This window comes from Cygnus atratus, chromosome 9, assembly GCF_013377495.2.
Source record: "Cygnus atratus isolate AKBS03 ecotype Queensland, Australia chromosome 9, CAtr_DNAZoo_HiC_assembly, whole genome shotgun sequence".
Classification (NCBI taxonomy): Eukaryota; Metazoa; Chordata; class Aves; order Anseriformes; family Anatidae; genus Cygnus; species Cygnus atratus.
Window position 1 is genome coordinate 2780382 of NC_066370.1, and position 20339 is coordinate 2800720.

General features: G+C 34.3%; 1 protein-coding gene across 1 annotated transcript in view; it reads left to right on the forward strand.

Moving 5' to 3' along the window:
• The window catches only part of DNER (delta/notch like EGF repeat containing), a 121163-nt gene that overhangs the window by 66805 nt on the left and 34019 nt on the right, over positions 1-20339 (forward strand). Inside the window, exons 5-7 of the mRNA XM_050712537.1 lie at positions 5429-5574; positions 12695-12848; positions 18276-18389. Of these exons, the coding sequence (XP_050568494.1) occupies positions 5429-5574; positions 12695-12848; positions 18276-18389 (414 nt within the window). The remainder of the gene's footprint in view (positions 1-5428; positions 5575-12694; positions 12849-18275; positions 18390-20339) is intronic.

Sequence of the window (20339 nt, forward strand, 5' to 3'; positions counted from 1 at the left end):
TTCTCTTTATTCAAATACAACTCTTATGACCAATCCACAGATATTTACATTCAGTTGATCACGTGGTTGTTTGCATTGTGAGATCTTGGACAGATTGCTTACCATGATCTACAAAATGAGGATACTAATGCATAATGTAAAAGAAAATGTGAGACATATTTTAATAAAATGTGTAAAGTGCTTTGAGATCTTCAGCTGGTAGTGTAACAGTAAGTGCAGTGTATTTAAATATAGGGTAGCTACTCTACTGTTTTTAAGTTGAGACAGTTGCTATAGATAAATCCTAGCTGAATGTGCCACCCATGCAATCTACTGCAGCTCCTCTTTTTGCAGTCCTAGCTATGTCATTTGTATTCCATCACACTTACTGCTTTTGTTAAGTGTGATATCAGAAATTCTGGTGGTCTACATTTGTGCCCAAAATAGTTCGCTGCCATCTTGGCAGCACTGTGGATATACTGATAAGTAAGCACATAATGGGGAAACTGTGGTATAGGAAATCTATCAGTAGATTAGTCTTGTCACCCTTCCCTGTACTTTCACCATTATCTTGGACAGTAAGCAGAGTCCTTGAAGCCATGATAAGTCACACTCTAAGCTAGTGCCACATCTCTTTAATAAGCTGTATGCAAGTGGTTTTGTAAGTGTAAGCATACACTTGCTAACTGACTATTTCATAATCTCATCATGGGTTTTGGTCCAGCCAAGTTATTGGTTATTAATTGCTTAGGAACAATGAAATTTTGAAATTGCTGTTTGTTATAGAGGAGAAGCAGCAGATCATGTGTTTGTGAATTTTTGTATGCTACGTGCATCCAACGAATTTTCTGAGTTCATAAACATATTTTAACTCTCAGTCCTGAGTCCTTGAAAGTCAAGCTGTGTGCTGTTTCTTCCCAAAGTTTTGCTAACAATTTTCTGACACCCAGTTTTTGCTTTCTGCTACATCCGCGTATGCCTACCATTGTCAATCTGGTTCTTATGGCATTGCAGAAATGTTACTGAGAATATCACTTGACCAACACGACGCTTATCTTTATCATTGTAACGGTGATTGCGAACAAAGTGTATGTTTGTTTTTTCAGAGTCCAGGATGACTTTTCAGTGCTGGTAGTGAAAGAATAAAGTATACCTATTTTTAAACAGAATGTGACTATGATATCAGTTGGGGTGAGGGGAAAGCAATGAGAAGTTTTGTAGTCCCTTGTCAGTGAAGAAAATACTCTTTAAATGTCTGTGTTTCATGTGATGTTTTGAAAAATAAAGTATTTGAAACAGTTTTGAACTGATTCTCACTGAAGCCTATTTATCACAATGGGAATCAGACACAATACTTTTAAAAGCAGTATCTGACCAAGGCTTTAGTGACAAAACACAGTACGCATGCTGGTTTGTATTGAAGTTGGGATATTTGATTAGTTGTATCACTTATAAATAGCACTGTTTGTGGGCAAAATAGCAGTTCTGTTATTGCAGCTGTATTTTTGAATTCCCAGATGCTGTGTTGCCTAGTAGTATCATTAGAGAATGATTTCAGATGTTCTGTACAATCATCCTATGGCACTGATGTCCCAGAAGTACTGCATCAAAGATTGTGAATGTCATTGTCTACCTGTTTCTCACTTCTACCTAATCTTTTGGAGTGGGCAAGTGCAGAGGGAAAAAAAAAAAGGACAGGTAGAAACTGATAGATGTTCTGCTGCTGTCTTATTTCCTTAGGAAACCAGACTAAAAATACTTTGAAATCTTGGGGGACTGATGCTTCACAAGTGTCCTGACCCCTTGGCAATCATTCTCTCTCATCCAAAGAATCTTTAGATGGAGTTAAAGACCTATTCCCTAAGTTTGACTTAAAAGACTTGCATATTTTTGTGAATCAGAACTTTGGTGAAAGGAACTATTGCTGTATTTCTGATGTAAAATTATAATCTATTATTTCAGCAGTAGGTAAATATATATTAAAATTGCAATAGGGAAAATACATTTGAGCCAATTACAATAGGAGATAGTTTCTGTGTATGATAGTATTATGTGCATACTAAGAGTTGGTTACGATTTGTAGTATGATCTTATGTGTCATATTAGCATAATATGCAATAAGATAAGAATAAATGCATTGCAGAAAGATACTGTTCAGAAATGGATGCTGCTAAGGAAGCAAATCAGTTTGTGTAGCACAGCAAAATCCACAATCAGTCAATCAGTACTTGAGTACTTCCTTTGTAAAATAAATAAATAATCCTTCATGTAGTTGAGGTGAAATCCAAAATCTACAAATGTACTACTGATGATCATATAAGTATGGAGGGGATGGGGCATTCTGCAGGTAAAAAAGTAGCACAAGCAAGTAGTCACTCCTTATTTACTTTGTTGTGAATATGGATGCTAACCTAATCTACAGTCTTGACTAAATACAGGTGTAAGGAAATCATATGTGACTGGGACAAAAGATATAGCAGTAATCTGAATGGCATAATATGATTTTGTTGAAAGTAGCTGAATACAAATAATATTGTCATCTTTTATTTTGATTTTATTCCTTATTTTTCATTCTCACCTTCTTGATTGTGAGAATCTTGGAGAACCAGGAGTATTCGTGCTCTGTGCTTGTAGGCTTAAGTAGGTGAAACTACCAGGATGGAATGAATTGTAGCATATTTTACCATGAATACTGCCAATGAAGTCAGGCACTTCTCAGGCTATCAACTTTATGTGCACAAAGCTTGAAAATGCCTCCTCTGCAACATAAATGACTTGTCACATCATATTCTGATTTATTAGGTTTTAATAATTTCTGTAATAGTATTGTAAGTAGCTCAACCCTGAATTCTTCAACTTAAAATACCCTGATGTCATTGTTTTAAGTAGATTTAGAAAACTAGTAAGGTTTAACTGAACAAAATTACCTTTTGCTATGAACAACTGTAATATTTTTCTCCAGACCTGAGATGAAGGGAACTGTAAATATGCTTCTGAAAATATTCTCCTAGCTAGAAGTTAAAAATAGGTTTAAAACGCACTCTAGTTTAGTCACTGTTACAGGAATTGGAGAAGGAATTAGTTAACCTGCATTAAGCAGGGAGTCACATTTAGATGATCAGACAAACTTCTTCTAGCCTTAAAACTTATAGATTTCAGAAAGTTGTGTGCAACTTCTACAGAAGGAAAATATATAGTCATATTTTTACCTTTCTAGTATTTAGAAATTAGGTGAGATAATTAGAAATTACAGGAAACTGTTTGGCTTTCCGGTGAGAATAATGATTTCTTCAGTGTTTTGCCTAAGGGGTGTTGATACCAAAATAGTAACAAGACTCAAAGTAGAAAGAAGGTTGATTTGATATTCCTTTAGGGAGCTGTCCTGAAGAATACGTAACGATCTGCTTCAGACAAGCAAATGTGAACCCAAAGACATTTTCTAAATATCACATTCTTCTGAGCATTTACATATAATTGCATGACTGTCTGTGACAATCACATTCAATTGTTAAAGGAAACAATTCTGGCTGCATTTTTGAACAGATGGGTAAAAATGGGGTGTGTAGTGAGGCCAGAATAAAATGCCTGTCTTAGAAGAGTTCAACAGATTACAGTTATCTCCACTAACCAAAAGAGACCATTAGACATGTGCAACTGTACCTTATACAGTTTTAATCTTATTTTCTAGAATATTTAGATTTAGCTAACTTGTGGCAGCTGTACTCAAGCCGCTGATATTTGTATTGGACATGAGATTTTCCTGGTTTGAAGATATGATTTAGTGTTTCTACTATAGACAACTCATTGTTCAAAGGATGCAGCATTTTAAAAAGCAAAATATAAAAACGAAGAACAGAGAATGAAAGTCTTCCATACAATTTTCTTTGGAATTTGTAGAATTAGTCATGCTTGACACTTTTATATGCAGAATACTAGTAATTTTTAACAGCTGTTCTGGAAAGAAAATTCACTTGGAGTTCAGACTATTTCCTGAAACATTGTTCATTGTAAATATTACATTGTACTATTTTTTCTACTTGACCAAGTGTTGTTCCATCTCCAGTCTACAACACAAGAAGCTGGACTGCATCTTGAATGCTCCTTTGAGGTTTATGCCATAAATGTATCCTAGAATTTAAAGAAGAAAATATTAGAAAAAAAAAAGTCATATGCATCCATTTGTTGTCATACTTTGTGAAATTACAGCTATTCGGACTAAGAAAAAGCATCTATTTTTCCTTAAGTTCTCTCTATTAATTTCTGAAGTATAATCCTGTATTCATTCTCTGTCTGCAACTTTCCAGATACTGAAACAACCTTAGAACCTTACAAGTCTCCTTACGTTAAGGGTAGTGAAATAAAATTAGGTTCAACATAAGGTTATAGAAGGATTTAAAAAATAAAAAAAATTAACACATATATTCTGCATAAAATATATACACTGTACCAAAGCCACACTCGTTATGTCACTTCACATATATTCTGCCACAAGTTCCCAGGTCAAAGCAGAAACAGCTAACTGATGCCACAAGCAGAAGGGCTGTAACCCAGGAGTCTAATCACAGTGGTGGAATGGTGCAGTTTGAGCACAAGTGAAGCAGGCTATATGTATCTCTGACTTAACTGTGTATGTTATGGGCTGTATATTTCCTTGTTTTGTCTTTCCTGTTCTGACTTTTTGTCTTACAGATATTTCTATTAGAAATATAGGTGATAAAGATGTTCTTGTTATGCTCCAGTGCATTTTAATAGCTTCCAATCACTTTTTTTTAAACTTTCATACAACTACAGATGCTAGCCAGAAATTCATGACTTTTCCTCTTCCTTATCAAATGTTATCATTTCCGTGTTTTGTTCATCTTTATCACCTTATACAGTGATATTATCTGACATTCAGTAATACTTGTATTGCAATTATACAAAGTAATGCTGTCAAACTAAGCATGTATGTATTTGCAGACTCCATCAAAAACACAGCAAAGAAACTGTCCACCTTTTATTGTAATGCTGTTTATGATCTGTGTGCTTTCTAGTTCTATCTAAAGTAACTGTTGAAAATTCAGGTGAATGTTTTTCTCCACTGAGTATGTTTTTAATATTCCTTGCCATTAAAACTTAAGGAAATATAAACTATCAAAAAGCAAATAAAAGTGGCTGATTATTAGAGACCTAAGAAATGATAGCAGTTTACAGCCCAGGAGGTAGATCTGTTTCACCAGCCTGTCTTCCTTTTGTTAATCAATATGATGACTGTTTGTTTCCAGACTCCATTCCAATTTGCATTAACATGCATTAAATTTTGGTAGGTCTGTATGAAATATGAGCAATGATGTTCTTATTTGATAGTTTCTTTCAATTCTTTTTTATTTGTTTGTCTAGCATCAACATGTATTAGCATAACTTCTTGTATTTTCTCATATATTAAGAATTTTATTTATTTTTTTTAAAGGTTTTTTAAATGATTCAGTTACAAAGTGCATTGTGGCTTTACGCTTGACTGTGATAGTGAAAGTCAGTACCTGCATGCCTGTGGGAAGCCATTCAGATAAATTCCCATGTTCGGGGAAAGGAAAATGCATCACCAAACCAGACAAGGTAAGGTGAACTTATCAAGATCTTTGTGTAATGTGGAAAGTCAATGCCAATATAAATACAGGGGTCCTCTGAGTGTGAGTATACCTTGCTGCTATGAAATAGGCTTCAAAGGCTCACTGATGTTACTAAATAATAAGAGTGTATTCATTACCTATTCATAAAAATGAACTGGTTAAAAAAATGGACTGATAAGAAATGCAAAGAGTCAGACGCCGCCCTGACAATAAAAAACAATTATTCAAAGCAGGTATACAAGGTAATGTATACTGCATCTGCCTGTTGTTACATGAGCATATTTCTTTTTGAGATGAGAAGATGTGGTGGGCACTTCGTATCCCCAATCTCCAGAGCAGTGTGCTCCAGTTTGTGAATCTTCAGCCTTTGTTTTTCAGGTCTGATTTACTCTAAACTTACCTCTCCACATCTCAATAATTGCTTGTTCACAAATCGGTGAACAGTACCATGGAACTCTCCGAGCATAATAATGAGAAGTAATAGAATGGAGTAATTTGATAATGTCTGAAAGTTTTCCTGTAAAGTTCTTTCCTTAAATTAACGCTATTGGGAGACTGCAATGGCGACAGGCATTCCACTGGCCACTTTGTGGTTTTCATTTGTTTGTTTGTTGTACAATCTAGTAACAGGAAAAAAATAAGAATCAGAAGTGTTAAATTTGCATTCTATATACTGCTTTGGCAAAACCAGGCTGGCCTTCTCTGTACAAGAACCTGTATGCTCTGCTACATTCTATATGAGTTGATTTTATTTCTTGGATTAAAAGTCATTTGCAGCACAGATATGTGCAGTTAATCTTTGGTTTTATTAATATTCATTTGGGAGATAAAAGCAATAGTAACTGTTGAGTAAATATTAACAGCTGTGAGCCTGCTGTGAGCACAGAAAATTTGGCATATTTAGGGAATTCACTAATAGTTCATCTGCTACCATTTTCTGATTTAAATTCTCAATAAGCGTGTTTGATAGAAAAATGACAATTTGAATTGTAACAACAATAATTAAATTGCTGCAGTAATCTATATATGCATGGCAATGCTAACATCTGGAAGACTAGAAAATCTTTATTTCTTAAAGATAAAAATTTAAATTGCTTGAGGTAATGTGTGAACACAATTACTGCAAGATGCAGTTAGAAGTAATGCTACTCTACCATAATAGTTGACTGATATCCCAAGAATTTATTCATTCATACAGTGTCCTATTTCATAGTTCAGTTTATTTTTTCTTGCTTTACTGTATTTAATGTTTTTCTTCTGGCATTTTGAATTTGCATTTCAGCATTTTGAATTTGATTAATGTAAGTAATATGTTCAAACATATTATATGTAATGGCATATCAAAATGTCTTCCCTTTTTCCCTTTTTTTTTTTCGTCAAGTTGAGAGTTAATGGCTTTGATAAATAGTCTTATTTTCTGTTTTTCATGTTGTTAGTCCTTTATTATGTCTCTAATTTCTTTCTTTTACTGCGGGCTATATATCACAAAGAGAAAATATGTTAATCCTTGTATGTATGCAGAAGAATTAATATATTTTTATACTAAGGAAAATGCATATATTGCTTTTAATAATCACTTATGTTTTAAAAATATCTGAGACATGGCATTTGACTTACAAGGAAAATAAAATAATCTTTAAAAAGACAGACAAACTAGCTTCTTGGCTGCAAAGGGGAGCTGTTATTTCACTCAAAAAAAAAAAAAAAAAGAGAACTCAGTACCTGTACTTCCCCACCTTTTATCATCACATTGAAAGTATTATAGGCTACAACTAGAACTGTTAGTGACAAAAGAACTCCTTCATGTGCATGCAGTGTGTTCCTTTCCATGGAAAATTAACAGGAAAATTTAGATTTTTTCCTATCTTTCCACCTACTTTTCTCCTGAGGAGTAATAATAGCAAACTTTATAAGGTAGTGTTTTTGACATAACATGTGCAAGGTTGTAGTTGATGGACACCCCTGTAGCTGAAGCTATGAGATGTAGAAATCATGCTGAAGTCCATTTCTTAAGAGGCATCTACCAGTTCATGGTAGTTAGTGAATTGGAATTAGTGGGATTCTTTAAATCTTGTCTCTTCAAATAAAATATTAACTTCAGAAGTATATTTTTTCTTACTGCTCCTGAATTTTCTAGACCTTCAACACATGAAGAATGTCCTCAGTGATCCTCTGCAGTGTCATCAAACCTACGCCAGGTAGTGCTCTGGCCGGGGGTAACTCAGTAAAGCTTCAGTGTTTCCAAATATTGCTAATTTATGACCAGACTCCTACTCCAGGGGAAGTAAAAATCTTATGTTGTCTGTCCAGCCATAGTGATTTTTCAAATCTGTCAGTTTTCCTTACTCTTTAGCTTATTAGTTGCATAATAGAATTTCAGCCAGGAAACTAATTCAGGCCCAGCATAAGCATTATAGTTAAAAATAGAAGGTGAACATTTTGTTAAGCAGGATGGTTTTGCTATTGTTTAACTCATTTTAGGTGAGATATACCCTAAAATGTATTAGCCATTTCCCTAATGACGGTGCAAATAACTGCCAAAACTACGTGCTTGACATGTACCAACTGCTGTATTGGTTTACCCCAAGATGTGTCTTCTGCATTTCTTTTTTCAGAACTGAAACTTTATTTTTCTTTAGATTTGCAACATGCCCTTTGTGATTTGCTGTTTGTTTTTATCTATAACTCAGTCTGTTTGCACAATCTAGTCATGCAGGATGAAAAACAACTTAGAAGAACACATAAAAGGCCTAATGTGGTGAATGGGCTCAGAGCTGTGCTGGCTGTAGTCATTTTGTTTCCAACGCCAAGAAGATTAATGACTGTCTTTGTGTTTTTATTTACTTCATAGTTTTATTCCAAATCTAGTTTAATGTAATAGAATGTAGTAACACATCTGTTTAATGGGAAAGTTAAATGTAATTAACAATCTGCAGTAATATAAGTGCAGTGGCATACTGTCATCTGTGGAGTGCATAAAACCTGTAAACAAATGAATTCTAGTTTAACCTGGAAGTCCTGGCCAGTTTTCACTCATTCCTTACTGAGTTAGATATTTTTTTTATAGAATGTGGACATGCAATTGTAAGCTCATAATGACAGTTTCTTTTTCTATAGTAGTTGTCATTGAACATAAAATTCACAGCTTTGAACTATGAACTTCTGCGAAGTGAGGTGATGCTGAACCAAAGTAATACCTTTTCCTTCCTTTGTACAAATGTTGTACCACAGCTTTGCTGCCATACTTGCTGTTTTTCCACAAAGGAAGAGTGAATGTGTCAAAAAAAAAAAAAAAAAAAGTCTTGGCATCATCACCATATAAATATCAGATTTGCAAGTATATACTCAACTTTCAACCAGAATAAGTTGTCCACAAACAAGTTAGCTGTGAATGGAAGAGAGAAATCTTAGTACAAATCTAAAGTGAGATATATTTAGTGTGAATTTCTGATTCTGTGAAGGTTTTTAAAGTGAACTGTGGGCATCCATTGGATTTGAGAGCCACAATTTTGCTTACACATAGAGATATGATTTCTTTCACAGATTGCTCTGTTCCATAACTTCAGCTCTCCTGTGTAAAATGTAGAAGAGCAGACTGTGTAAATATGAAATTTTATTGCTAGAATTAGAACCCTTGAGATTTATACAAAAATAACTGGCCTCTGCCTACATTAAGAAATAACGGATTGAACTGAATAGTGATGATTTCCATGTACTCTATATGGGTTATAAGTTCATGGGGTAAATCCACTTGATTATATTTGCAGAAAGGCTGATTATAAAATACCCCCTTGCATGCCTAAAGGCAAGTCTTCCTGCATATGGACTTAGTTTCCAGGATACTCCTAAATACAAAATACATATTTATCACACAGTAATGTTTTGCCCAAACAACTTACTGTAATGGTTGCAATGAATGCTGAAAGTCTTTCTCAACAAGAGAAAGCCTAGACATTCATTTTGTTCTAGTCCACTTACAAGCTTCTTTTCTACAGCAGCAGGAAAAAAAAATGTTGAGGTCTTATGGTGTCTCTTCAGTCTGAAATTTTTGAATCTGATGAGCACAGTATTTATTAATCTGCTTACTTACAATAGGGAAAAATGCACTGTATTCCAACTAAATTTGTAATATGAAACTTAGAGGCAATTGGATTGGGTAAAAGCAAATTATTTTAAATAATTTATGTTACTGTCCAAAATAATACACGTTCTATATGATAGATCTGTAATTCCATAATCAAATAAAATACACAGAAGAGCTGTCTACTGATGGACGGTCACGGAATTCTCAGATAGTGACTTTAATACTAGCATTATGACAATGTGTAGTTTCTCCTTGACTTAGTTTTCCTCAGTTTGCTAGTACATGTCATCTAGTCAAGAGAAAAAATAATAGTATAATTTGGGAAAAGTGAGGATGACATGCCTAATAAAACCAACGACACCTAATCTTATCTACAGAATAACTTGTCTGCATCTCAGAACTATTATATGTCATTAGGCATTTCAGTTTGAAGTGTTACAATGCTTTTCTTGTGCTGCTTTCAAAACCCATTTTGTTAACTACTTTTTAGGGTAAATTGATCCTTATATCATGCTCTTAGAGAGATATCAGTATTATCTGAGTTTTTTTTTAACTTTTTATTTCATTAATATTGTTGAGGCAATGACATCATTGCACTGTTTAAAAGTGTTAATACTTACAATATCAGCTACTGTTGCTTTGAGATGAGATTTTAGTGAAGGCTGAGACATGCTATTTGTGTCTGAGTGGACAGTCCAGACATCTGTCATCATCCTCCTCTCCAATGAATGTTTCACATAGTGATGTACTTTGTACTCTCAGACCTAACATAAAGCAGCCACAAACTTGAGCCTTCCAAACAAACAGGTACCAAACTCTGTTTTGACAGAGTTAGCTCTGATGGGATGTTACACTTGGATGTCTTGCCTGTGTGTGTCTCTAGTGTCAGATGTGGATCAGTCCATTCTCATTTTCAGTGCATCCACAAGAATGAGAAACACATTTAAATAGGATCAAGACTCTGATCTCTTCAAACAGGGCACAGAATCTAGGCACAGTGCATGTATCTTTACTGGTACTCTCTTCATGTCCATTTTAAGCTTCAACAATTCTTTCAATAGTACAAAGACAGTAGTAGCACCAACACAATGTCTTCAGTGTATTTGAATTTTTTATCTGTATAAATGAAAAGATCCCAACAAGCTCAGAATTTTAACTGTTTAAATGAAGGTATTAGTCTAAGAAAAACTAAATGCTGTGGCTACATGAATGCAGAGAGAATTTGTATTTCAGAGAGAAATCTGGGATACTTAGAAGAAATATTCCCAACAGATCATGGCTAGATACTTGAATATAAAGTGAAATTGCAGGTGGTATCTAAAAATTATTAGAAATAAGATTTTAACTTTATAATGAATTATTTTTTTCTGATGCAGAATTTCCCATTTTAATTATACTCCTGGTTATACTCTCAAGAGTATATTTGTTTTGATTTATTTTTATTTTTAGATGTTGCTATTCTAGGTTTCAGTACTATATTTATCAGATATGAGATTTGTACTACCTGAAATACTATTTTGATAGGGAAGATAGTTCTATAACTCAGACCTGGCCTTTATTTCTGTAGGGTGAAAAGCAAAATTATTTTATACATATTTGCTTCCAGCAAATTCATAATCAGTGGCAAAAAAAAAAAAAAAGCATCAGCTAGGAATAATCTTTAAAGATATAAAAAACATACTAGATTAATAATGATTTTCAGAGAAATAGATATACTTTAAACTGGAGTTTAAAATTGGAGGTTTATTCCTCTCAACTCCTCTATTTGATTCCTTTGACATGACATTGACAGTGAGGAAGGCACACAGTGTAGGACTGGTGTCCTACAGTAATTGTTTCCATAGTAAAAGGAAGTCAGGCTAGGTGATTATGTGTTTGACTATGAATTGATATTGGGGATTATCTTTATAATAAATTTTTTTGTTTGTTTTTATCCAGGTTGTCTAGTTTTTACTTCCAGCTGCCTAATGTCTAGTAGTATATTCCACAGCCATTATCAATACTGATGTTGAAAACCGTGTCATTTTTGAAACTATTTATTTCTACTTCCATTAACATTAGACCAGCCATCTGTATTTGTCTCCAAGTGCTTCATAAGGGGGAGAAGGGAAAGCAGGACTTAAGATGCATCATGCCATGGAGCACAATTTTACCTGCTGTGAAGGCAGGACTTAAGATGCATCATGCCATGGAGCACAATTTTACCTGCTGTGATATGGTGTACATACATTGGAAACACAACCCAATAGCCTGGAATAACAGCAATGCTGCCTTGGTGGGCAGTGCAAATCTTCAACTGTTTGCCCATCTTTTGTTTCTGTTGAACTACAGCCTCATATGGAAACCTGGAACTGCTAACGTGAGAGATTCAGAGCACTTTTGTGAACAGGCTTGGGCAAATATCATAACATGCATAGGGCATGTGCCTAGCTGGTAATTTTAGTGCTCCTGATAAATACACACATCGTTTTGAGTTTTGGAAATGTATAACGTTAATCCTTGTTTAGATTCTACCAGTGCAGTATTTTTAAGGAAAAATGAAATCTGTGTTTTACTGAGAACAGGTTTTTTTTTTTTTTTTTATGAAGATTATTTTCTTTTCTCCTTAAGACGCAGCTTTATTTCTATGAAGCAAACAGAAGTAAAAATAGAAGATAAAATACTAACCCCATCTCTTTGTTCCATGCACATTCTGTACTTTGCATTACAATGTTTGTGCATGAGACAGCTGCGTGTTTCTAGCCTAAATGATCTGGCTTGGAAATGTATAAGAGAGTGAATGTGGTTGCCATCTAGTGTTTAATGAACAAATAAAGTAAGGTATTTAATCTAAACGGATACAACAGATGAGAGAGCTTTTCTTGTTTCTATCTTTTGAGACAACCTTAACAATCTCAGCAATATAAAGATTTTTCAAATCTAATATTAATTATTGTATTACTAACAAAGATGATGAATGCCACACTATGCCTACAACAGGCCTTTTAGATTCATTGTGAAGTACAGATTTTTTTTTTTTTAGGCAACCTTTTTCTGTGACTGCGAGGATGAGTACCAGGGCTCCCAGTGTGAGGAATTTGATGCTTGTCAAAACCAGCCCTGTCAGAACAACGCAACCTGCACCGACCTAGCACAGAAACACGATGGGAACAATTTCACCTGCAGTTGCCTGGCTGGTGGGTATCATATTGTGCTGTGAATAATGCATTTTGTTTCAACATTCGGTGCATATCTTCTGCGGAGCAGTCAACTGTGTGTCTTCAGATAGCAGGAAAGGAGGAAAATAAAACAACATAAGGGCAGTTTTAAAAGGCTGGAAGACTCTTCACGTGTGAATAGTGCCACAAAAAGCACACCACCACACAGCCAAGCCATAATGTAATGAGGGAATCGTTCATAGCTGATAGAACTTTACCTAGTAAGATGACCAAAATCAGTTGGTTTGCTGCCTAAAATCAGCTTTCTCTTAATCTTTCTCTCTTTTTTTTTTTTTTCAAATTTAGATTTTAAGTATACATTGTAGCTACCCTTCAGTGAAGATGCCTTAATTATTACTAGTAAACTGTTTTCTTCAGTTACACTGGTGACATGGAAAAATACTTCTCCAAACTATGCAGCTGTTAAATTAACTTAAATTTTGAAAACTTTTTTAAAATTCAGAAACTAAACTGAGTAACTTGTGGGTTTGATTAATGATCAAGTGCCTGAGTTCTCTGAAGTTATTTTAAGAACATTTGCCATTAAAATTTGATCAAATGAACATAGACATCTTAATTGAAATTAAAATTAAACTAAATATGATGGTCATAGTTGAATGCTGGAGGATAAATTAACGTTACATGCTAATGGAAAAACTTTACAAAATGACTATTATAGAAAACTCAGTGCTATCTCAAATCTTACATTTCAAAGATAAGCTCAATTATTGTAATAGAACACTTTATTTCTAAATAATTTTAGAAAATTAAAGTACAATGAAAGTTGTATAAGATTAAGGTAAATATTAGGTAATTTATTTTGCCTCATATAAACATTTTACTGTACATTTTTATTTCTGTCAAAAAACTGAGCAATTTACTGGCTAATGAGTTATGAAATCACTTACTGGTCAGTTGACATCAGAGAGAAAGGGGTCTTATCTGTGAAAAATTAAAATGGAAGATGCTTCTGGAATAGATCATCAGTTCTGCAGAATATAAAAGCCATTTAATAAAAAGCCGATGGAGAAATGAATAATTTGGTCAGGCTTCCAGCGGTTGTCTCTAAATGGTTGTCTAAAGATACACGTTAATGCTGGGTAGGTATTTATTTGTATGGATTAAAAATATATATAAAAGATATAGTAACAACACTTTATTCTGACCTAAGGTGAGATCATGGAGTGGGCATTCTTACATTCTCTTAGAGATGGGTGTACTCTTATTTCTTACCCTTACGCACAGACTAGAGATCCTTCAGGCTGCGCTAGGTTGTTGTTTAATTACTGGCCAAAACATTGACTGAGCCAGAAGCAGGTGGATGCAAGTGATGCTTTAATGTGGCAGACATGTACCATCTTCTGAACCATTTTGTGAACTTTGTAATTCAGAAAATCAGTCACGGCAAAAAATGAAGGCCCCTTCACTTTCTCCAAAGGACATGCTGTTTCCTACAAATGTACTTTTTATGCCTCTAGGGCTTCCTCTTTTTCTCTCTTTGATTAGAGTTACTACAGTGAATGTGATGAAAAAACATGATTTATATTTGGATTTTTATCCAAAAAATTCAAAAAATATATATATATTCAAAAAATATAAATATATATATAATATTTATATTACATATAAATAATATATATATAAACATATATGTATACATAATTCAAAGTATAAATCCAATAAAATAATAATAATAAAAAATAATATACGTATATATCCAAAAGTATAAATCCAACATGGATTTATACTGCTCTGAAAATTAGATGTGATGTTATTATGCACATGTACTCTATTTCATAAATATGCCAGTGGATAACTGTCACCTTTAACAAGATACATAAATATAGTTAAATAATAATTTAAACTTAAGAAAGAAAAGGTCAAAGTGAAGCAGACTTCAAATGTTTGAAAATTCCTACTGTTAATGTCATGTTGAATATGGCTGATTCAGAATTGTTTTCGATTTTGACAAGTAGTTTTTAATTAGAAAAGACAGACTTTTCTGTGTGTATGTTTATGTTTTATGCTCTTATTGAGAACTGTCTTTAAAATTGTTCTATATCAAGTATTTCTGCCTAAATTTCTCTTTCAAAATTCCCTACCTCAGGAGAAATCCAGGAACAACTCTAAAAAAGCCTACATGCAGTTCATAAAATCAGTTTTTTTTTTTTTACTGAAATATAACTTTCCCATCCTATTATATTTTCAAATACTTCAAAATTTGTGGGTTTAGTTGTATCAAAAAAAAAAAAAAAGCTTTAGGGGGAATATTTATAATTCCGATGTGTTTACCATAAAGCCTAAGAACATTTCGACTAGGAAAACTTAATGTTTTGATGTTGTACAGCTAAGTTTTGCACAGTAACATAAGTATACTTCCCACTTAGCTATGAATGAGACTCCAAAGGTGATTATTACTTCCGTTATGGCATTCAAGTCTGTGATATTTCCAGTTTCTACTGTGAGGTTAAAAATTATAGTGTTTCGATGCAGCAAATATTATTTTATTTGTGTAATGATATAAAAATCTAAGTTGGTAGTTGTTTTTTGTCTTTGTTGTTATGATCCCAGATACCTGCATCAAGTGCTTGCTTGCTTCCTCTCCAGTTTTTAAAAGCTTCCCATGAGTTAAAGTAGTAATCGCTGTTGGAGACCAGCATTTCAATTACTTGCCTGAGAAAGTGTTAACACAGGTGTAGAAAAAACATTGGGTCAATATCGTGAGACGCATAGTAAAAAGAAAACAGTGTCTATAATACCTCTTATTTGATGTCTTTATTGTCTTTTTAAAGTCTGGGTTATACCTTTTTCATTTGAAATCTATTTCCCTAAAATTTAATTTGCACATGTTTTCGTAATTATTTCTTCTCCTTGTCTCTGGAAGAAATGTTAGCTCCTACAGGGAAAAAAAAAAGTCAAAATTCTAAATATTTCCTTCTACAAAACCGCTCCTACTTCTTATGATGGAACACAAAGCTACCCATAGATGGAATTAAATTATTTCATTTATATATGTGAACTCTTCCCTTCTGAAAGACAGCTTGACCAAGTTTCTCTGTAGATCCTCAGTAAACCAAATATAGTTAACTCCATTTGTTACGTTCTGGAACTTACAAGCTATATACTCCATGGCCTCAATGCATTATGCTTATTAAAAAAAAACAAAAACAAAACACTATTTTTTTTCTTAATTTTTTGTGTTTGCTTGTTTGTTAATAGCAAACAATAGTCTATTCAGGTGGCCTACTCATTGTTAACTTGTGTTTCTACCCATTAAAAATAAATGCATATGGAAAAATATTAAAGACAGGAAAATAAGAGTTTAATTACAGCAACAATAGTTTAATTATTGTTTCCATTTGCAAAATTCAGAACCATTCACTGTATGAACAGTATTTTGTTTCCCAAATCTTGCTAGAAGGAAATGTTATGAAAATCTATAACAGCACAAAATGAATAGGTGTAATGATTCTTTAAGTATTTGACCAGCAAACATTTTTTTTTCCTACAGTGATTGCTTAGCACCTCTAAATTTGTAGCACTTGCAACAAACTTGGTATTAAACTCCCTAATCATATTCTCTTGCAGATGGACAAAACATGCCCTATAGATAATATTAAGATGGAACATATTTATTTGCATAAGGCTGACATAAAATATTATCTCTGATGAGTTTTGCCTCAAGCTATAGTGACATTCACAAGAAGCCAGAAAACTCGTTCAGCAAGCTTCAGAGCAACACAGTCATTTATGCTTTTCTGTGCTAACATTCTTTTGGATACACGCTGAATTACTGTGTAATTCTTAGCTTTCACATACTTCATAACGGTTTGAACATGGAAAAACGTTTTAATGATTTAAGTGCATTAAACACTTCATTATGATTCATAATAATAATCAGCTGGATGTGAGAACTAGGAAGCATATAGATGAAACAAATCAGTTGATGTAGTCTCTAGTACTTATTTCTGGTTTTGTAAATGTTATGTTAATTTAAGACCAATTAGAATTAGATAAAATCACTGACTAAGAGTAAGGCTGAGGTCTCTCCACATGCTCCAGTCTGGTCCAGAGGAGCTATCTCAAAACAGCACAGTTCTGGTTTTCAACCTTATTATTCCTCTTGAGTTTAGGTGACTTATGAGCATTAATCTAGATACAACAGAGTTTCTTTTTCCAGGCTTCACATTGCAGAAAGTAGGATTATAATGTAGTTGTCAATAGCATATAAAGGCAGTAAGGTACACAGAGAAGAAAGTCTTAGAGATTCTTTTCTATAGTAGTACTCTAGCAACTCCAAATATAACAATCTGTGTTGAGACCTACTTTATGTTGACATGAATAGATTTGGAAAGACAACTATTAGCCTGCTGAAAAGGTTTTAAAATGTTGATTTTGATCACATTAAATACAATTATTTAATCACAATAAGACACACACGCACACCCTTTTTTATTATTTTTATTTTTATTTTTTTTCCTTTCCTGCATAAGCAAAATCTTAGTCCAGGCATGTCCTCTGTCTCATTTTGGAGTCTTTGTCTCAGATACCTGCTCAAAGCAGTGTATTAACAGTGTCATCTAGTACTAGCTTATGGATCTTTAGCACCAGCCATGATGCTTACGATTTTATTTAGGATTTTTTTTTTTTTAAATAAAACCCCTAATATATAGTGTGTAGTTTCTTCTGTCATTGATCCAAGACAGTTTCTAGGAAGTAAATAAAAATTAGAACAGGAATTTGTGTTGTATTTGTTGAGGAATTTAAGTTTGGACTATTTAATGATTTAGATTGTGCTTTGTAAGTTTGTTCATTTTTTGGATGTGTTATAGACTTCAGACATATGGAACAAAGCAAACTGACGGTCAAATAATAGAGTACACACAATCTGTAGCTTGTGAACTTATAGAAGCTTATTTAGAAGAGTTTGCAATTGTGCTGAGCAGTCCTTCACAGCTCCCACTTAAAATAAACACCCTCTCTGAAGCCCAGAAGTAGGAACAAATGACAGTCATTCAGCATATGCACAAATATTTCAGATGACAAGTCTTGTTTGAAGTCTTCCTAAAGATTTTTCACTTGAGATTCAAGATGCATTTGAAAACCATTCAAAATGACTTCTTTTTTTGGTTGTATGAGTCCTGATGAGAACCCATCACCGGTAAAATGCAATTTGATATAATCTCTAGATTTCCACCACTTATTTATGTTTCTCCAGTGAAGTATAAGTTCTTATTAAAAATCTAATTTTATAAGAAATTAGGAGACTGTCCCGGTTTCTATTTATTACTTTGGTTAATTTTGTTTAAGGAAACTAATATTACTGTTTCGGTGACCTAATAATACATTTAGTGAGAAAATCTCATTTTCCCTAAATTTTCTGAATATTGTGTGCTGTTTTTGTAGGTTACACTGGAGAGCTGTGCCAGTCAGAGATTGATCATTGCATCCAGCAGCCATGCCAAAATGGAGGTACCTGCTCATCCAGCATCCATGGATTCACTTGTCAGTGTCCAGAAGGTAAACAGTAATGATTTTTCTTTTACCTTGTACAGACTGGTGTTCCATGGGGTGTACTTAGTCTGAATTTTCAGTTACATGAAAATATATTCAAAGTTGTACCTTAGGCCATAACTATAAGCAGAAAAAAGTCCAGATGAGATATCTCTGTGTCATCAATAACACAAAGTATGGTAAGAGCTTAGTGTTTCAGGGCATATGTTGCACAGAAATGCTCTCTCCGTTTGCTGGCACCTCCACAGTAGAAATTAGGCTCTGGCACTGTGAGAAAGATAAGACAATCTGAGGATCTAGGGTTCGTTCTGATTTTTGTGTTGTCTAGTAAATGTATGAGAAAAGCCGCTTTCCATGCATTATTTGCATATTTCTGCATCTGGGTCAGTTGGGTAAAAACTAAATGAATATTTTCAGTCCCCAAAAGATTTAATTCATTTTCCTTTCTGTTTGGATTTGTTTCTTTTCGTACATGATCCTTTCAGTGATTTTCATTGGTAAACTCTGTAAACGTAACTATGTGAGATGAGGACACTGCAATGGTGATGTGCATGCTTTTGTAACGTTTTGCTGAATGGAATGGCAGATAAAGTTATCAGGAGTGAAAGCTCTCAATTATGAATTCTTCTATTAGTTATTTATAATTAAGATTAAAACATTGAACTAATTATATTTCTGATGTCAGTTGATATGTGGATGTTTTTGTCATGTCAGCACCCTGTGTTTGCTCTAAGGGTATGACTCTGATAACTATTCTGGTAATGTATAATTGCTTAATAATGAAAGATTATTTGTAATTTCTTTAGACTGATTCCTCACTTTTCTAGATTATTATACTTTAATGAGTGACCTACTTAACAACTGTGTTGAAACACACGTTTTGATGTCAGGGCAGATTTTTCATTTGGAAGAGTTTTAGTGATTGTCTTAACAACTAGTGGTAAAATTCAGTGAGAAAATTTTTCAATATTAGACTTGGTCAGTTATTTATTTGCATTTTTCTTAGGAAATCGGTTCAAGTATCTTTAAGGATGCTTCATAGGAAAAGATCTTGCCATTAATAAATATGTGGAAAAATAGCTACTTGGGGGGGGGGGAGGAGGGTGGTGGTGGTGTTGCTTGTTTCCATGCTGCCATATTTGTTTGTGTGTGTCATGTAACTTAACTCCTTGCTCCTAATGACCTATTAATCAATATGCCAACCAACTCTCAACTTCTCTTACTGCTGTTTGAGGCTCTGGCCATGACAATAGGGTTGTGTGTGGGTCGGGGTCCCCATGAGCTACCCTCTGCTGTGTGACTGCTGTGGTGCTGCAACTAGGAAACAGTGCTCAAAGAGTAGCTGCTTGGTGCCCTGCTGAAAGGCATTTATACCTTGATTGTTGTGTGGGGTTGCAGCTGCTCTCCTGCCCAGGGAGCTCATGCAAGCAGTGGGTCATCCATGAGTGGGCCGGGGCAGGCCCCAGCACAGGCAGCAGTGCCAGGAGTGCCCTGGGCCTGCGCAGCTCCTCTCTGTGGTGTGGGAAGGCCCCTTGGCTGGGAGCAGGCCCAGCACAGGAGAGAAAAGGCCTCCCTTCATCCCTCTCAAGAACTGTTCTACCTGAAGAGAGGGATGGAGAGGTTATTTGTTTGATGTGCCATTGCTTGATGTGTAGTGTTCTTCTTATTAATAGCAGGTTTTCTGCTGCAGGAGGACCAAGTTACTTGTGCTTCTCTCTTATCCTCAGTCTTATTTCTATTTGGCTATCTCTGTGCAATGTCACTTGGTCCTACAGTCTTGTTGGCTGCTTTGTGTCTCCAGTATTTCCCAGCATCATTTCTGTAATTCTAAGAGCAGCCACATTACAGAGCCAGGACGGAGTTGCTGAAGGAGCTGTTGCTCTGATTACTTATTTATTTGTCTAACATGCTCACATGCTATAAATATTCTCCTCTTCAAAAAGCACTGGAGCATCC